The 19,019-nt window shown below is 42.5% G+C and overlaps 1 protein-coding gene and 1 long non-coding RNA gene across 2 annotated transcripts in view; both read right to left on the bottom strand.

Annotated features, from left to right (window-relative positions):
- Positions 1 to 5,760, bottom strand: part of FAM124A (family with sequence similarity 124 member A) — a 42,888-nt gene extending 37,128 nt beyond the window's left edge. Inside the window, exon 1 of the mRNA XM_014264026.3 lies at positions 5,075 to 5,760. Coding sequence (XP_014119501.2) covers positions 5,075 to 5,133 — 59 coding nt within the window. The 5' untranslated portion in view covers positions 5,134 to 5,760. The remainder of the gene's footprint in view (positions 1 to 5,074) is intronic.
- The window catches only part of LOC141728210 (uncharacterized), a 584,197-nt gene that overhangs the window by 221,598 nt on the left and 343,580 nt on the right, over positions 1 to 19,019 (bottom strand). The gene's annotated exons all lie outside the window — the stretch shown is intronic.

Here is a 19,019-nt window from a genome sequence, read left to right on the forward strand (position 1 = left end):
TTACCAACAGCAATGTTTGAGACACCACATGAGAGACACCATTGTTGTATAGGGTTTGAAAAGCTGTTTGTCATCTTCCAAAAAGCACCTGATGAGGCAGGACCACCCTGGGATTTAGCGAGCACAGCTGGCTGCACACCCTGCTCACCACTCCCTCACAGAGCACTCCCAGAGGGACACATCAGGTGCCATGTATCCACCCATCCCAGGCCAGGGGCTGACTTACCCTCCTGAGGTCCTGGTTCTCTTAATTAACAACAGAAGAAGCCTGATTTATACCAAACATCAAACCTTCACACAGCTACATTTAGCTGAGGTGAACCTAGCTAATTGCTGGGACCTAAAAATTATGGGTATCAGCGCAGAGCTCATGGCCTCCAGAATGTGATCTAAAGTGTGTTTCATCCTTGCTGTCCGTGCCTTGCTCCAGTGCCTGGCACTCTCAGGTCTGCCTGCCCCGATGTTCAGCCAAACAGCTTCGCTTCACTGAGTAAATCTGTTTGGAAATGGTGCCTCAATGCCCGTTTGTGACAAACAGCTCAGCTTCACATTATTGCAATGTCAAATCAGAGACAACTTGAGTATCATGGCATATCTGGACTGATGGGTCTATACATGAAGTGAAAGTGTCAGCAAAAAATCCCACAGCAAAACAACCCCCCACACCCCAAACCAAAACAAAAGAAGCCCCAAGGTAAAAATAGGCCTTAAAATAGCTTTCAGCATCAGTGGTTTGTGTTCCTGAGAGTTTCTCATAGATGGATGAAATACATGACAAGAGACTGATGTGTCAATTTGAAGGACTGCCATACAAAGTCCTAAGTGAGAAATTCCTTAAAGCCAGAAACATGAGACATGAAAGCAGCTTCTCACCCCAATAAAACATTCAACTATTTATTTGATAATTTAAGTGATCCTTTCTGGCTCAGAACACACATGGATTACAGCATTCTTGATATTTTACCTCTAAGAGGCATACAACTTCATATATATATATATATATACACATATATGTATATGTATATGCTGCCTTACCTTCTATTAACAAGTGTATTTTCTACTTTAGAACCTCACACCTTTTAATGAACTGCAACAATTAAAGAAAGGCTTTTTTGATCTGCTTAAGAGATAAGTTAACAGAGGTTCAAATAATTTGTGGTTCAGCCAGGATCGCACATGCAGCTAGGGAGTGCCATAAGGAAAACCAACAAACAAGTATAGAACACTCCAAAAACGAGCATAATCTCTGCAAAATTAATTTGAGGAATGAGAGACAGGAGAAAATGTAAGGGAGGCAACAAGCACCATGAAAATTAATTGTAATCAAACATCACTGGATTGTGCTAAATATATGTTACAAATAGCTGCCGCATGGTACAGTGTCATAAACTTCAAACATCCCTTGTTTCTCTGTTTTGCAATGGATTTCTCTATATCTTGTTGAACTGTTTTGTTGCAGTTGCCTACTACCAAAAAATACTATAACCATTCTTCCGAAAATTCATCAAATACTCAACAATTAACCACTGTTTAATCCAGTTTGCATCATCAATATTTACATTTAAAACTTATACAAAAAACCTCCCCTGGTACTTCGCAATGTCTGAAAAAACCTGGTACTTCAGCAATGTCTCCCCACTTTCTCTATATAGATTAATAATTTATTTGAAATACAAGCAGGTAAGTTGCAAACGCAAAAAAAATTTAAAAGTTATAACTTCTCAAAACTTGAAATGACTTTAAGGTGAGGAAAAATTCCATGTTTAGGCAAACTTGGAGGCAATCAGTAAGTTAATGATTGAAGTGTGAACCTTTTAAGACATGGGCTCTTACAGCTGTCTAAGTGAACAAGTTAACTTCTGCTGGGAACTATCATGAGTGTTGAAATGTTTAGAACATTGATGTTTAGAACAGAGAAACCACCTGGTTTTCCACATTCACTTGGGATATTGGTCCTGAATGCAGTGAATTAAGCTGATGCTTTGGCCTGGATACCAGTGGTAGCCAATCTGTATTGTTGCCTCAAAATCAGGCATGCCTGACAACTTCCAAAATTGTCTTAGTTTGTCATCTTTGCTCTGCTGCTCAAAGACACTGAAATAACAGCATTTGCATGGCTTGTAAAATGAAGAAAATATTAAAATTAATATTTCTACAATTTATTTTAACTGTTATTTTTCTCACTTTTTTGTTTTTCTTTGCTATTCAACTACAGTTCTGTAAATGTGTACATTTCTCCTCCCTTCAATCATTCTTCCACCTGTTTTTGCCCTTTGTTTTCTTTCTAATAAAAGACTAAAGAAATACTATTTTATTCTTCCTAAAATGTCGGGTTTTATAGTACAAACCCACTACTGAAACTATTACTACAGAAAACTTTGTGTCCCATAATTCTGGACTAAAAGTCTTCAGTAGCAGATTAAATAAGGTTCTTATACTAAAACTTCCCAAAATATGTTTCCTGAGAAGATACAACTTGTATAGGCAAAGTCTCTCAGATCAAGGATGGTCGAACTATTTCAAATCTCATTAATAAACAGCCAATATAAACTAATTGGCTTATATGTTCTACATCCTTTATTTAGGTACTTGACAACCCCAGCTCAATCCATTCTTATTGGATTCAGGAACTCCAAATATGCTATTTCTGTTCAGCAGACTCTCCGCCAACCCTATTTACCAAGGCAAATACAGTAAGAGGAACATATTTTCTAAAGGATTAGGAAAATGAAGGCTTTGAATTGTAATTGATCTTGCCTTTAGCAGAGAGTTTTGCCTGCTTTTGTAGCTGGCAGCCACAACAAAACCTTAAGCAACACATGCCCTGCGGAGTACTTGATGTGTTCAATTTGTTAGCTGCTCTAAGCAGCTTCAGCAGCCCAGGCTCCGTGTAAGAGCTCACACATCATTTCGTGCCATCATTAGGATGGCAAGGGCGTGCAGTGCCTGCAGTTACTAGAGTCACTATCCACTATTGTTCCCTGAGTGACAGAAAGCGACCACTCCATGCAAAACTGGGCCTGAATCACTCTGACAGTTGTTCCTCCTTATTCTTTCAGAGAATGATTGCTGAAGCTCAGAATAGATAATAATTTTTTTTTTTTTTTTTTACCATTGAGTAATTGGTGAAAAAGGAATATTGTTCAATTTAGCAATAGCTGTGATGGGACTGAGACAAAGCAAATAGCAGATCTGGTAACGGGGAAAAGCAAGTGCTGTGAACAGTTGGTTTGGTGAGAAATCTGAAATATAAACATTGTGAAAGAGACATACGCAACATGTTTATCAGAATAAGATAGCTGCTAAACAAAACTAAAAATAATAATTGAAATGCAGAGACCTATTGCCTTTCAAAATAAACATCAGCGCAAAGCACTGCAGCTATTAATTGCCATATGCCATTGTTCAAATTCCTCAGACAGACTCTTCCACCAACCTATACTTTCTAGTGTCACGCATGGGACAGAGACACTTGATAAAATCATCAGCTTTAGCACCTCATCAACACCAGACTCAAGCAGCTGTCACACTGGTCCCTGAGGTCTAAAGGCTAATGTCACCAGCTGGGTCAAATCCTTCCAAGTGCCCGTCCCAAGGAAACCCAGGTTTTTCCATTCCAGATAAACACAGCAAATTAAGAGTGACTTGACCAATCAAGGGGTTTTTGAGCTTTGAACCAGGCATGAGTCCACGGATTACTTTGTCTTCCTTTTACCCACATCCCTAATGGGGACTAACCTATATCTGGAAAAGAAGCCTGGATTTTTTCCTTTGAACTTATGTCACATAAAATATTTTAAAGCTTTTACTGTTAGGTGTGCCTACAATACAAGGTGATGGGAAAAGTCCTTAACTTCTCAGACTACAGAAGAGATTAAAAAGTTATTTTAATTACTAGCTGGATGTATGAAAAAGATTACTGTATGCCATTTTCACATTTTAGATTTATATTTGTAATATTGCTAGTCCAGTTTTGGTGTGGTGCACCTGACACCACTGTGCAAAGAATTAGATTTACAGTTTTGCAAGAGTCAGACTAGAGGCCAAAGGAGATGCACCAGGCAAGGAGCTTGGAGAGAAACAGCTGGAGGAGCAAGGAGTGAGGAGAAGGAAGAGTCGGGAAAGAACAGCCTTAGCAGCAGTATGCAACCTCCTTTTGCCCTTCTGGAGCCCCAGGAGGAGCAATGGCTCACTGCCATTCCTGACAAGATCCCAAAGCAGTGGCATGTAGGACAGGTTTGAAAGCACTTCCCTTTCCCACAGAGATGGGCTGAAGGTGTGAGCTGAATGGGAGATCCCATGGATCATCCTCGCAGCTCCATTAGCTTAGGAGAAGTCATGCAGCTTACAAGCAGCACACCTGTGGCAGGGCGGTCATGAAATCAGGGGGAAAAATGTCTCCTTGACTGAGATGACACTCCCAGCAAAGTTTACAGCAGTTCACAGGCTAGCATGGAGAGTACCACAACGAGAATCATGACAACAGCGACCCACTTTCTGAGTGCCTGCAAATCAAACTTGCTTTTGTAGAAGGCTCTCAATGGTCCTTCTGAGGAGTCAGCTCTCTCTGCCCGATGTTGTCTGGGTGTCACCGCCAGAAGGAGAGGATGGGTCCTGGACACGCTCCCAGACCATCCTCAGCCGCACTATCCCGGGATACAGGATTGGTATACAGCCGGACGCGGGCCGCACCGCCGAGCCATCGCCCCGTGCTTTGGAGCTCAAACTTAAAGCCCGCAGCCACGACCTGTCCGCGGCTCCCTCCCCGTGTGTAGATCCCGGCGGAGTCTGCTTCACCGAAGGGGAACGCGAACTCCCGGGGCAGTCGGAGTAGGGTGATGCCTCCCCGAGGGTCAAGCCGGACCGGGTCCCAGGAGGGCAGGAAAGGCAAGGAGACTCGGCACTGGGCGGGATGCTGCCGGAGGGAAGCTCTGCCCGGGACACGAAGCCGCCGCCCCAGCCCAGCCCCAGCCCCGCCGCTGCCGGGACGCGCTCGGGGCGGCCGCCGGCAACAAGTGCAACCCCTGGGGCCGGGGGAGCCGCGCCAGAGCCCGGCAGAGCCGCCCGCACTCACCCGCCTGTCTCCGCTCCCGAGTCCGCGCACTCCTCCTCGCCGCCGGGCTGCTTCTCCATGGTTGCGGCGGCGGGGCTGGCGCCGCTCCCAGAGCGGCGCTGCCGCCTCTGCCGCCCGCCCTGAGCGGCAGCGAGAGCCGCGACAGAGAGAGCAGCGACAGAGAGAGCGGCGAGAGCAGCGCCCGCTCCGCCGGCCCGGCCCGGCCCCCGCCCCGCGCCGCGGGAGGCACCGCCCGCCGCGCCCGCTCCCTGCAGCGCCCGGAGCCGGGACAGACACCGCGGGCACGGGCTGTGCCCAGAGCTGGGACACTGCGGGCACGGGATGTCCGGCCCCCGGGCATAGCCTGTGCCCCGCGGGCTGCTGGCTCCCAAAGCACTCAGCACCTTCACGGTGACACTTCAGCGCTCCCTGGGCTAGAGGTGCAGCGCCCCATGTCCAGTGGGAGTTAAGAGAGATTGTTGGATGTGTCGACGTTCTCGCTATCCATCCGGTCTTGGAACATCCGCTGTTACAGCCTTTTATTTGAAGTATCTTACTGTGCTGAGCTTTCTCCAGCCTCCCTCAGTGCTGTCTGGCACTTGTTCATTACACTGAATGCAATAACTTTGAAATTACGCACAGAAACAGGGTGGTTTCCAGCTTGATGAGAATTTCTGTAACGATGCAAAAGGAGGGTTAGAAGCATTTTGAATGCTGCCTGTGAGGAAATGCTGATGTAGGAAAGCTGAATGGTGGTGTCTATGAAATGAGAGTGAAGGGAAAAGTTGTGGGTGTGCTCCTGTTGTCTGTTTTGTACTTGGAAGTGAACACCAATCTCTTTCACCATCACTTACAGAAATACAAATATCCACCCATGTAGGTGTGAACCAAGATCTCGCCCTGCCAAAAAAAAAAAAAAAAAAAAAAAAAAGAAAAAAGAAAAAAAGAAGAAAAAAAGAGTCTTCCCTTAATCTACTGAGTCCATTCAGTCTGTGGCAGATTTTACAAGAGGAGGGGGCAGAACTGATTTGTTAGCTCAGCTCTCTAGAGACCAGCTCTTTGTCTCTTCTGAATCAGGTTCAAAGGTTCAAGCATAAAATTGGAATGGGGTGCTCTGTGTTCCCCACAATGCAGATATTGTGGGACAATTAAATCTACCCCATAACTGGAGGCTCCTTCCTTTAATATTTTGTGGAAGGTGCTTTGATGAGTTGGAATTTTCTTTTGGAAAATCTCCAACAATCACCAGATTTCTATGAGCTGTAGGCTCTTGGAGAAAGTAGTTGAAAGTAATAAAAAAGGTTTTTTAATTAAAAAAAAAAATCTTTTCTTAGGCCTTTTCTTATTTATGTCTTACAAGAAAGAAGAAAAATAGTGGAAATCTTGTCATTAAAAGACATAAAACTGACCAGAATATAAAAATATACCACACAAACTAACCTTCTGTTGGTCTAAGAAATGCTAAACTGGTTTGGTTTGCCACCAGTGCTTTTATATCCATCTCTACATTGCATAGCACTGCTGTCCTTTATGTCAAGCCTGCCAGTGGTCTCTCAAGTTGTATCTAGCAGCACAAATTAATAGTGGCACCTAGCATTGTTTAACAGGCTGGGTGTAGTTCATGCTGCTGTTGTCTCCAATAGCATGTGGTCTCAATTCTCTGAAATAATCTGGGTGTAGATAGGACTCTTGTGAAATAAAAGGAAAGGAGAACACCTTGGGAGGAGCTGTCAAGGTAGTGTTGCCCTGTTGTAGGAACAACAAGTCAGTACCAAACCCCAAAGTGCTTATTATGAAACTGGAGAATTCCCATTGCTCCACCTTGGAGAGACACTGAACACATGTGCTGTCCTGTGGCCTCTCAGCAGCATAGAAGGTCAACCCACTGAGTGTCTTCAGAGATTTTTAGAGGAAACTTTTAGCTTTTACTATTCATCCACAATTAGGAAAAAAAAAAAAAGTGGTGTAGGAAATTTGGTGTTTGATCTGTTTTGACTGTCTGGTTGCATGCATGCATGGGTTGCATGCCTGTCAATTTGAAAGCAGATAAATGATTTCTCATTTTATGTGGAGGTTTTCACATTAACATTCCCATAAATATAAGGATTTAGGTATGGAATAAGCCCCCTTAATAATCTCTCTTCCATTCTCCCCCCAGCAAGTTGTTAAAAGCTAGTTTGGACAAAATGCTATTAATGGGGCTCATACAGAACAGTCCTGTGCAGGCACCTACACAGTAATTCAGAACATATGGAAACAACCTATTCCATGCTCTGTGACTGGTAAACTGCCATCCAAAACTATTTACTCACAAAATGAAATTTATACCATTTCTTTTAGGACTGAAATGCTGTGCTTGTCTACTTCCCAGCCTGCTAAAATCTGAATCACCACATTCAGGTAGGAGGCATTAATATTTTCAGATATTCAGTGTCATTAGGGAATTCCCCCAAGGCTGGACAGAGGCAAAACTGAGACAACAATTCTTGATTCCCAACTCAGGGCTCTGTTTTGGGTGTTTTATTCTGCATCACTGCAATGGCCACGGACAGCCCTGGGCCTCACAAAAGTGTTGGTAGTCTCTGTTACCAGGATTAGAGAGACGTGCTTGTCTCTCCGATTCTTAGCCTGCACACATGCATTTATTTAGCTAGTGCAACTGTGCTGAAAAGCAGGTCACTTTTATTTGCTTTAAAGAGTGGTTTCAAAGTGAAATAAACTGACTCTAGCCACCATTGAACTGATTCAAGGTGTAACCAAACCTCCTTAAATATTTAGAAATAGGTTTAGTTAAATTGATACATTTCTGTACATAAAATTTTAGGTGGTCAGCTAATAGATCTTTTCCATTTCTGACTTTTATTATTCTAGTTAGTTTTGTTTAAACACTGGCATATGAGGGGATCTGGAATAGATTTTATGCTGCATTTAAGATTAATTTATTCCATCTGTCCCAGGGAGGGAAAAAAGAAACATTCAAAGGAAATATATAATTAAGATAGTAAGTAAAGCTACCGCAAACTGTAGGTTCTCTTATTTATATATTTGCTCCATTTAACTCTGTTTTCTTCTGGTCTTTCACATAATTATGGTGAAAAGGAGACCTCTCTGTATTAAATTCCAAGCATTTTAAAAGGTTTTAATGAATGAGGTGTTAACTCCTGCCCCTGACTTAGATTTTCTTTGTTACCTGTACTTCACATTAGGTCCTCTCTACTATTTCTTGAAAAAAGAGACATTTTAATTACTTTATTATACTTGTGATGCTGTGATATCAGTTTAAAGACAAAGATAATGGTAAAAATACTTTTAAGTTAAATTTCCTCAAGTTTCAAGCCTTTCATTTAATAGCAGTGGTGACAAGGACCCAGACACAAAAGTATCAGGAGACTTTGGATCTGCAAAGATGCCAAAAAAGTATAGCACTCTGTTCTCAAAACCAAACCCTGAGGATGTGAAATGAACATTAGTTCTGCAGGAAGTTTACTTGCTCCTACTTGCCCAGATAGAGATCTAAAATAGGATCTAAGGTACTTAAGAGAGGATGTAAAACCTGGTTTTATGACTATCTTCAAATCTATTATCATGGTAAGTCCTGCACAGTGGTAATTAGGGGGTATCTACCTTCCAAAGGAAACTTCCCATGTATCTGGGGCTCTGTGTGCAAATTGCCCAAGGTTAACCATTTTAGCTTGCATCAGCAGAGTGAAGCACCACCTAACTGCACCCTCCATCTGCTATAATCTCTGTCCCCACCGAAGCAAATGCAGGCAGCAGATCCTCCTTCATCGCACAGTGGCCTCAGTAGCTGAGAGCACGGTGCAGGAGAGCAGCAGCTGCAGCCTCCAGCTGAGGAAAGGCAGGTTGGCAAGCTGAAAGATGAACCCCGCCGAATCATACGGGGACTGAAAGAAGGGGAAGCAAAAGCATCCATTTCCCTGACGAATCCACACTTGGATTCAAATTTCAATATCTTTTCTGTTCCCTGAGTTCTGTCTGCTGGGATATCAACTTTCCTGCACCAGCTGGGAGGATGGAATGTAAGCAAAAGAGTGTAGCAGGGCAGGGAGAGAGGAGAAAAATGTGTCGCTTTTCATGTGACTGAATTTCTGGTGATAGAGGTGTTCTGCTGAGGGAAAAAGCTCTCAGTTATTTTCTTTTCATGGAGCATTTGGGATCTCTCTGTTTTCCTGTGCAATTCCAAAGCAAAAGGGGACCAATACTACTGAAGTTCCTTCTGGCATTATGCTATAAATTAGAGAGCCCTCTTATCTTTTGAGAGAAAAAGAACCTAACTTAGCAGAGGATTCAGTACCATAGACAAAGAAATAGCAAAGATGCCAAACGATGGGATTTTTTATTCCCAACTACAACCTTTCAAATTGCTGTCTCCACCCTCTGCTACCTGACTCTGGAGGCAGAATCTCACCCTCTAATAAGGGGTTCTGGATTCCATTCCTGGCACTTTCCACACTACTCTAGGTATTTCAGTGGTGAACTTCTCAGTTTACAGAATCTGGCATTTATAGAAAAGTTTTTCTCTTTTAATGGTCCCTGTGGAAATTAGCCCTCTGCAGGTCAAGGCTTTGTTAGCATTCACTGCTGGACTTAAGACATGGGGTTGTGGTTAAAAAAAAAAAAAAAAGACAATTGCAGTTTTGGAAGGAGGAGGAAAATTATGGCTTGGCATGTGGTTCTCTCTTCATGCTAGGTCAGCCCTAAAAGGCTGACTTTTAGACTGGTAAATGTTGCCAAAATAGTTGTGGCAGTTTCTCACATAGACTGTTGGGTTGTTTGGATTTTTAAAGGTTATGATAAGGTCAGTTTCATTTGTGGTAGGTCTCAAGCCAGACACCCAACCTCCTAAAATTATACAATTTTGAGGTAAAATACAACTATGCAATAAAAAGCTATTTCTTCAAAGCACCAAGGTGAGGGTTTTCAGTGAGGTTTAAGGGAGCTTGGTTCCCAGGTCCCACTCTTTTAAGTTTCATTTGAAAACTGTAGCACACACACACTCCTACCCAAGTTCATGGTACAGTACAACAAATGCTCATTTTATAAGCAAATTGCTCTTTTTCACTTGAATTCTAGTATATTAATGTTTTTTATGGAAAACTTTAGCACTCAGTAACAACTGCTATAAAAACTCGACTATTTGGAATTCTTTTCAGTATCATCCTAAAGCCCAGAACTCTGTGGGGGTACAAGGGGAAGCAGAGCTGCACCCCATCGCTGTTCAGGCTTCTGGTTGGAGGCTTGATCAGTGTGGGTGATGAAAAGCCCTTTCCAGGGGAAGTAGAGTCAAGGTGACTCTGTTTTATGGACATTAGGAATTAATCTTGCTCTTACATTGCAACGATCCCATTCAGACCTTTCCAGGGGATGCAATCAGTGGTGCCAGGATCAGCACCCAGGACTGGACTTTGGGGCAGTGGCTCTGTGCCAGGCAATGCTGGATCAGTCCCCAGCCTCTGTGAGTGCACTGACCAGTCCTGACATCCCAGATAAAGCATCAGAGGGGAGCCTTTGCTGCAAACTTGGACGCAGCCCTTACTGGTGTGAGGGACTTAGAAGGGCTTAGCAGCAGCTTGGGCAGCCCTGAAGGTGGGAAGCTTGGTACAAGGGCTGCGTGCTGCAGTCGTGTGAAGGCAGGTGGAGGTCATGCACTTGAATTCCCCTTTCTCTGGTAGTGTTACACTGCACCTCTTCTTTGCTGTTCTGCAAGAAGGGAGAGCACCAGCACAATCCAAACAAAGCCATCTCTACTTTCTCTAGGACTAGAGAGCTGCTTTCAAGATATCAGTGGATTGGTAGAGGCCTAAAATTTTGCATATTTCCAGGTACTCTTATCCCACTTGGCCAGAGACTACTCTGATCTGTGCTGGCTGACAGAGTAGGGAGCTGTCTTCCTGGACTTGCTGAGGTAGGGAGGCAGTGCTTGAGCTAGAGTATGAGTCTGGTGATGCTTGGGTGTTTGCCTTGTTTCCCTGCTGATGGAATGTTAAGAATGTACATCCACTAAAGCACAGTGGAAATGTTTCAGTTGACACATTTGGAGAAGTGCTAGCCAGGGTCATGGGGTGTCACATGTGTGAAAAGTATACCAGGAAAGCAGACAATGGACTTGCTGCCACTTTTATGAGGTCAGTGAGACAGTTCTGGCTTCTGGTGAGTGTCCTGAATGCTTCACATATACTCAGTGAATGATCATTATATTCAGAAAAGCACTCCTATATTGGTAACCATGACAACTCCTATTAAATGAAGTTTTTTCATGAAATAGTGTGCTTTACAAGGCAGAGAAAACATTTATTTTCAAGGGCCAGTCCTGCACCCATTGATGCTCAAAGAGGAAAGATTAAGACCCTATGGTAGCAGCTGTAAATACTACAGCAGCTTTTACATGTAGACTCTTCTGAAACTGAAAATGATCTCCAGGTTTTTTTCCTTTGCAGCTGGTCATGACAGTAAAAAGTTTTACTCTGGAAAGCAGCTACATTTAAAACACTGTTGGATCTCCAAGGGAGATTTGATTTCCTAATAGTTCTACCACATTTAAAAAAAAAAGTTTTGAATTACCTGTGATACAAATTTTTAATCATAAGATTGGCAGTCAGATGGTTCTACTAGGTTTAAATGTTTTTACTAAAACTTTTCATCCAGTAGCTGTGAATTTTAGCCACTGATGTATCAAACCAACATCAAGAATGCCTGTTTTATGGATGATATAAACAATGGTAAACAGAGTGAAGTAGACCACTGAAATAAAATGTAAGCAATTTTTGTGAGAAGATATTTGATTCCATTTCCACTTCTGACATCTGTAAGCTGGAGTAGGTTTACTGGTGTAGAGGGAGATGTTAAAGTCCCACTTGCTCTGCCTAGTGTAGGAGCTCCTGTGTCCAGTGGCTTTGTGCAGCCTTCCCTTCCCCTCCCCTTGTTAAGCTGAGGCTGTGACTGCTCTATCCCTTCTCTCATGGTGAGAGCAGCCTTGAATATATGAAGTCTCTACCTGTGCTGAGAACATTAGGAGGCAATGATGAAATGTTCAGGGCTGGGTTGGATGGGGCTTGCACAATCTGGTGGAGTGGAAGTTGTCCTTGTCCATGGCAGAGGGATTGGAACTAAATGATCTTTAAGTTCCTTTCCAACCCTAAGCATTCAATGATTCTATCAAAACCTGGCAAGGAATGAAAGCAGAGTCTTGTACAGGAACAACAGGAAGAAAATCATTGGGACATTAAATAGAAACACTCTGCCCCAAAATACTGGCCAGGCAGTTTTTTAATGTCTCATCAGAGCCGGTAAATCACCGAAAGAATGTAAAATTACCCAATTTTCTGGTTCATCCATTTGTACCAGGTTGGTCTTTTCTGAGAGTTTATGGATCATGTTAAAGGTCTCAACTAAACCTGCAAGCTGCATCATCCAGGGACCCACAGAGCCAGGAGCTCTCATTCTTGTGCAGCAGAGCCACTCAGCAGCTAGCACAGCTAAAGGCAGGAGGCACATCTGCCCTTCTCTCCTGTCCCTGGCTGTGCATGGGCACCTCCTCATCTCCACACCACCTGGAGAATCTTAAGGAGCTGTTCTAACTGAAAACCAGCCTAGCAAAAGAAAGAAATGGTTCATCTTCAGAAATATTACTTTCCCAGATAGACTCAACTTCTTGCACCAAGTCCAGCAGCAAGACGAAAGAGAGGGACAGAACAGCGTAGTTGTCAGTGGATGGCTCCTCCAAGGCAGAGGAGAGGATCCCAGCAGCCTAGATTCAATTTTACTTCAGCTGCTGTTCTCAAACTGCACTGAAAGATTTGCAGAATTGTAACTGGGCCAAATAAAAGTATAAAGGGCAGAAACTTGGCCTGAAAATTCATTAGGCAGAAAGGATTATTAGGAAAGAAATTTGGATGCTATTTTTGTGGTCTGCAAGTTTTAACTGAAAATTACATAAGGGTTTTTTTTTGGCTTGTGTAAATCAACTTTAAAAAGTATCTTTGATGTTTAAGAAACTCAGACATGTAATAGCTGGCTCTGGCATTTTGCAAGAAGTTCATAAAAAGCCCAAGACCATTAGTATTGGTTGTAAACTCATTCTGTAGCCTGAGAGCCATCTGCTTATCTCCAGAGTTTATTGCCTTCCATCTGCCTTAGTGCTTTGGATGGCTGCCCATCACTGAAACACATGAGTGCCTTTCCTTCAAACTGCAGTGCCTCCTGGATTCTCTAGCTGCCCTGCAATCTTCTTTCATTAGACTATTGGAATAGTTTTACCAGGTCATTTCCCAGATCCATCTAGCCCAGCATCTATCTCATCCAGTAGCCAGAAGCAGATATTTAAGAAAAGCATAAGGACAGGACAGACCTCTAATGATGTTTCCGTGATTTATCTCCAGATGCAACTTTGATATGTTACAAGGGCAGGGAACAAAAGAGTGTACAAAGTGCATCAGAACTTATCCCACTTTTTATTGTCCAGTGGTTTGGCTAAGAGAAAATGATTTTATGATTACTACTCATTCTAGCAGCATTCTAGGGGCATCACATAGCTAGTAGTGAGGAAAAAAATCTTAGTGAAACAAGAAAGCTGCCTTGGTAGCAGTTACTCTGTGATTTCACTCCCCTTGGAATTCAGCACTGAGTAGGTGATGGAGAATCTAATGGCTGCTGCTGTCCTCAGCTCTGATGTACCTCAGTCAGGGGTTTTGACGTAGCAAAACCTCTTGGTGAATGTGCCAAAACCTCCACACTAGTGCTGCTGCCAGGAACTGTGTTTTATAGCTATCCAGTGTTTTATAGGTATCATCCTGTACACAGACCACCACAGAAAACACATCAGAGGCAACATCCAACTATCAAAGCTGCCGATTGCACCTCTCAGCTCCAAGCTGTTTGGTGCACAAATCAGAGTGGAAGGAAGCCCATCTGTATTTAAATGTTCTGTCTGTCAGGAAGAAGAAGGCCCTGTTCATGACAGTGAGATTGAAATGTGTCCTCTCTCCCTCCTGCTACAGGATTGGCTCTGCACAGCCCTGCTAGTCCCACTGGCCCTCTGCCTGGTTTCCCTCGGGCCACAGCTGCAACAACAGTGCCAGTCTGGCTCCTCTGCTGTGGGGAGGGGAGGAGGAGGGCTAAACTCTCATTTCCCAGCTCACCAGCTATTTTACTGGCTCCTATAAAGTTTCACATGGCTGGTCTGCTGGGTGTGCAGGGGCTGTGTGACCCAGGCTGGGAGGGGTGTGCTGACACAAAAAACCCATAACCCATAGGAAGCCTCCAAAATCATAGGAAGCCTCCTTAGCCCAGGAAAATGCAAACTGCATTCAAGCTTTTCAAACACAGCAGCTCTCAAAGCTGAAAGGGAAAGTTCTGACTGTAATTGTGCCCACTGCTATACCCACTGCAACAGATCTCCTGTGAGAACAGACACTGCCAGAGTATAACAGGTAAAGTCTTCACAGGTGAACTTAGAAATAATGATGCAAATAAAAGCATTTACTTTATTAGTCAGGATCAGATCCTGCAATGCAGATGGACATGAAATTGAAACGGTTCTTTCTAAAAGTACTCCTTTTCTCTGCCATTTGCTGGATTTTACCCAGACTTGGGCCCATGAAGCTCAGTGGCAAATAGATCCTTTCAGAGAGCCAGATGGGCAGTAAAAGGATAGCTTGGGAAAAGGTTTCCAAAAGTTATTCTCAAGGCACCTAGCATGAGGCAGCTAAAAGAAGGACAATAACATGTGCAAGACACTCCTAATCCAAATCCCAGTAATGGAGTTACACGATAGGCTGCTGCCTCTTGCCTCTTAATTTATGAAGGATCAAGTGGTATTACAGCCAGTCTGCTATCCATCATAAAGTGCTCATCACAGCATGTCAGCATGGAAAAAAATGCCACTCCGTGGAGAATAGGGAATAAATTCATATTCTTTCTTTAACTTGATATTCAAGGAAGCTGATCAGCATGTCCCTGTCTGAGGAATGTTGCTTATAGTCAAAGAAATGGGGTGTGACTTACATTAAATGGTTTAGATATGGATTCTGGACAAAATAGAGTTTCATGAAACCGGTGGAAGAGTTATGTTCATTGTCTGAAAATGCAGCATTGATCTTAACTCTAAGGCAACACTATCCATTAGTTTTATCTGTCCAGAAAATAAATAGTTCTTTTTCCATCTATTTTCCATGATAATGCTATAGATATGAAGACTACAAAAAGTCTTAAGTTTTTCTTAAGACTAAAAATGTCAAATAATTTATAAATATTTTATTCCAAGTCTGCCAAAGGAAAAACTCAAGTAGATAATTTTAAGCACTTGTCTTTGCTTAAAGGATGTGAAAATAAGTTTTACAAGTTATTTCAGCTTTTCCAGAAGTTTCTCCCATAAATACTCTTCAGCAATTCTGTTCATGGAGTGATGATAAAGATGCCAAGTTTACTCATCTGGGATTTATCAAATAAAATCTCATCCTACATTTAGACAATCACTTTCAGTCTCATCTATTGAAAGTTAGGTGTCTACATCTGTGCTTAGTTGATCTTAGCTGATTGGATGTTCAGTGCTTACTGTCCACAGACAATGCAGATGCTCAGTAGTCTTCGAAATCTGAAACTCTTTTATTGCTCTATATATGAGCCATTAGTTCAAATGTTGGTTGCAGAGGATAAGGAAGCTCTTGAGCATGTGAGAAAGGGATGGAGTGGCTGATTGAAAAGCAAAGAATGCTCTTATACCATCCAAGGTTACACCATTCCTCTGTCTTCTCCAATTTAAATATAGATTGCCATCTTCTGTCATTAATTTTGAGTTGTGGCCCTAAGGAGATTACTTTTTTAACAAGTATGTTTTTTTTAAACTGACACACCTTGACCTCCTTTATCTCATCTTCAGTGTTTCCACCCTATTTGTTCATCTTCCTCAAAACTCCACTGCTTCTCTTGGTGCTCTCAGGAAGGCACATCAGAAATACTTCTTACTATGAGCTCCACAATCTGCATGTTGTCCTCATAAAGCTGGCTGAAGTTTGGAGAATATTTAGTATAAGGCAGAGCTGGAGCAGAGGACAATCTGTACTTCCATCAGCAAACGTTATGCCACCTTCTTCTTCCATTGTCCCTCTACACAAGTCTGTGCTGGGCACACGAGAGAGACAGGTGGGTTTGGTGCAAACAACCAAATAGTGCCAACTTCTAGGTAAAAATGAGAGAGGCATGAATCACCAGCCCAGAGGACAAGCACAAGATAGAAGAGTAGTCTACATTAGGAGAACATTTAAAGGAAATTACTTGTCTGAAAGCAGATTTGAAAGAGAAGAAATTTTCTGTCTGTGAAAGCAGGGAGCCATTCTCTGCACAAGATGTGTGTGCAGCTCTATTTTGTATTCAAGGTATACAGTGACCTTGCTGAAGAGGTATTGGACAGAAAGAATTTTGCTTAATAATAGACATCTTCTGAGCACTCTTAAGTGAAGGAACTAAGCAGACCTGGACATCTGCCTGCCTTAGTTAATGGAGAAAGACAGGCACCTTCAGGGTGATTTACATTGCATGGTGTCTCATAATAATTTAAAAAGAAGCCTACACATGGGTGATAGGGAAACTGTCCAGGCTTATGACAGTACTCTCTACAGATACTTAAAAATTTCTTACTCTTGAAGGACCCTTATAATATTTCCTATAAACTGCAGTGAATGTAACTACTGCCTACTTCTGCTAGATAAACATTTCTTGTGGGATAAGATCATTTATCTGAGGAAGAAAAGTTTCATTTAGTAACTACTATAGTTACTGTGGTTGCAGTATCATGAGATCACCCACATGAAGAAAATGTTTATTGGATTGTTTGAGTGATTGCTTCCTTTCCTGTGTTTTTGGCAAAGTTTTTGGGCAGTGGAAGAAGTAAATGGACCAAAAAAGTTATTCACCTCCCCACCCACATTGTCACCCTCGATTATATCAGCCATGATATAATAACATGTGTTTAAACATTCTGTAAGTAAGGAAGAATTTTAATGGCTGATAATGGTGGGAGCTCATAGTGTAGCTTGTGACTAATTGTGGAAAGTGTTGTAGGTGGCTCAGGGAGCCAAGTGTGGGCTCTGGAATATTTCACCAGCCAATAAAAAATAGCAGTGGTTTACTATCCAGTGTCTATATAGCGGTTTATCTGCTGTAGCTTCTCTTCTATTGTGAGTGACAAAAGAGCACAGGCATATCTATCCACCTTGCAGGGGAGGCAAAAGGCTGGACATAGGGAAGCCAACCTTCCCACAGAGCAGGTGCCTGGGTAAAGTTTGATCTTGCCAGGGTGTTGAAAGGGTTAATGGCTTTGTTGAAGGGGTAGGTGTGGCAGCAGCTCTCTGGCCCCAGAGAGAAACAGCTTTCCCAGACATTGTCCTGGGGAAAAGTCTGTGAGAAGATCAGAGAATAGAATGAGAAACAATTCTTATCTTAACTTGCTACACCTGTTGTTATGAGCATGTGAAATGTGTTACAGAAATTTTGTTTACCAAAGAGTAGTTTCTTAATTAGCCAATGGTGATAGTATTTGAATTAGTAGACCAATTAAGTCCAAGTACATGGTAACTGTCTAAAAAACAATGAGTTTCTTAATAATGCTATAATATAATAAAAAAATTAGTCAACCTTCTATAAATCATGGCATCAACGCTAACTATTACCAGTTCAGGGATGCCTTGCAACAACAGGTAGGTAAAATTTACACAGTACTAAGAAGACAGGAAGAGTTGTAAGAATGTTGTCTTTGTTGTTGTGCATATGTTAGTGAAATCTAAAAGACTATGAATCCTGCTGCTAATCTGATACCTTTATTTGAACAAAACACCTCAGCTTTCCACAGCATCTACATTAGCAGAATATTTACTTAGTCTATAACAAGAGATATAGCTATTCACTTTTCTCACTATTTGTACAGATGTGGTTATAAGAGGAAACCTTTCCATGACATGCATCACACTGTTATTTGAACTAATTTTACAACTGCTCCTCAGTTACAACTTGGCTTTCTTTTCTTTTCCATTCAATTAAGAACTGTCTGAAGTCCAGCCCTCACTCTTCTGCACCGCAGCTTGGCAAAAATCCCCTGCACAGAAAGGAGCTCCCCTGATCCCGAGTGCCCTGCCCAGGGAACAGGGGATGGGGTATTGCTGTGGCTGCTGCAGCTGGACCCTTGGCTGTGGGCTGCCTGCCTCATGCCCTGAACTGAAGATTCGTGGGCAAGCAGTCCATCTGATGAAGTTTAGACACCCAGGATGTGACATATATCCCTTTGGACTTCCTTCAAAGCCAGGGAAAATGAATAGGTCTTCTGAGTCATCTACAGAGGGATTTGCTCTGTTCCAAGTAATAGGCAGCACACTTTTGGGGAGTAGGTGGCATCTTAAACAACTGATATCACTACTTAGAGTTAGTGAAACCAGTACCCCATGTATGTACCTGCAAGGTGGATTTTGTGCCCTGAACCAGAAAATTAATGTAATTCTAGATGACAGTGACCAAACAAGCAGTTTGTTGGAATGCTACAAACCCTTGTACATACACATACACGTCATGGGATTACATGAGCTTTAATTTATATTCAGGGGTCAGCTGGCCTGTTTTAGCAGGGTGTTTTGGGACATGGAAAACAGCCCTAAAGAAGGCAGATGTTGTGTGATGAGGTGCTACTGGTGTTAATCTGAATTTGGTTTTACACCAAGATCTGTAGAAGTCACACGCCTCACATCTTCTGGAGGCATTTGAGTTCCAGCAGCTCAAGTGACGTTTTGTAAGAATATAGCTCTTTAAGTGATGCTTTGAAGTTACACTTGGGCATGAGAAGAAAGGGGCTACTTTTAGAGAATTAGAAATCCATTCTAGCTTTTTTCAGTGGGATTCAAAGCCTGACTACTAAAAAGCTATCAAGTGATTCCTTTCCCACTCCACAATCAAGTGTCCTTGA

The sequence above is a fragment of the Zonotrichia albicollis genome, chromosome 2, assembly GCF_047830755.1.
Source record: "Zonotrichia albicollis isolate bZonAlb1 chromosome 2, bZonAlb1.hap1, whole genome shotgun sequence".
NCBI classification, from domain to species: domain Eukaryota; kingdom Metazoa; phylum Chordata; class Aves; order Passeriformes; family Passerellidae; genus Zonotrichia; species Zonotrichia albicollis.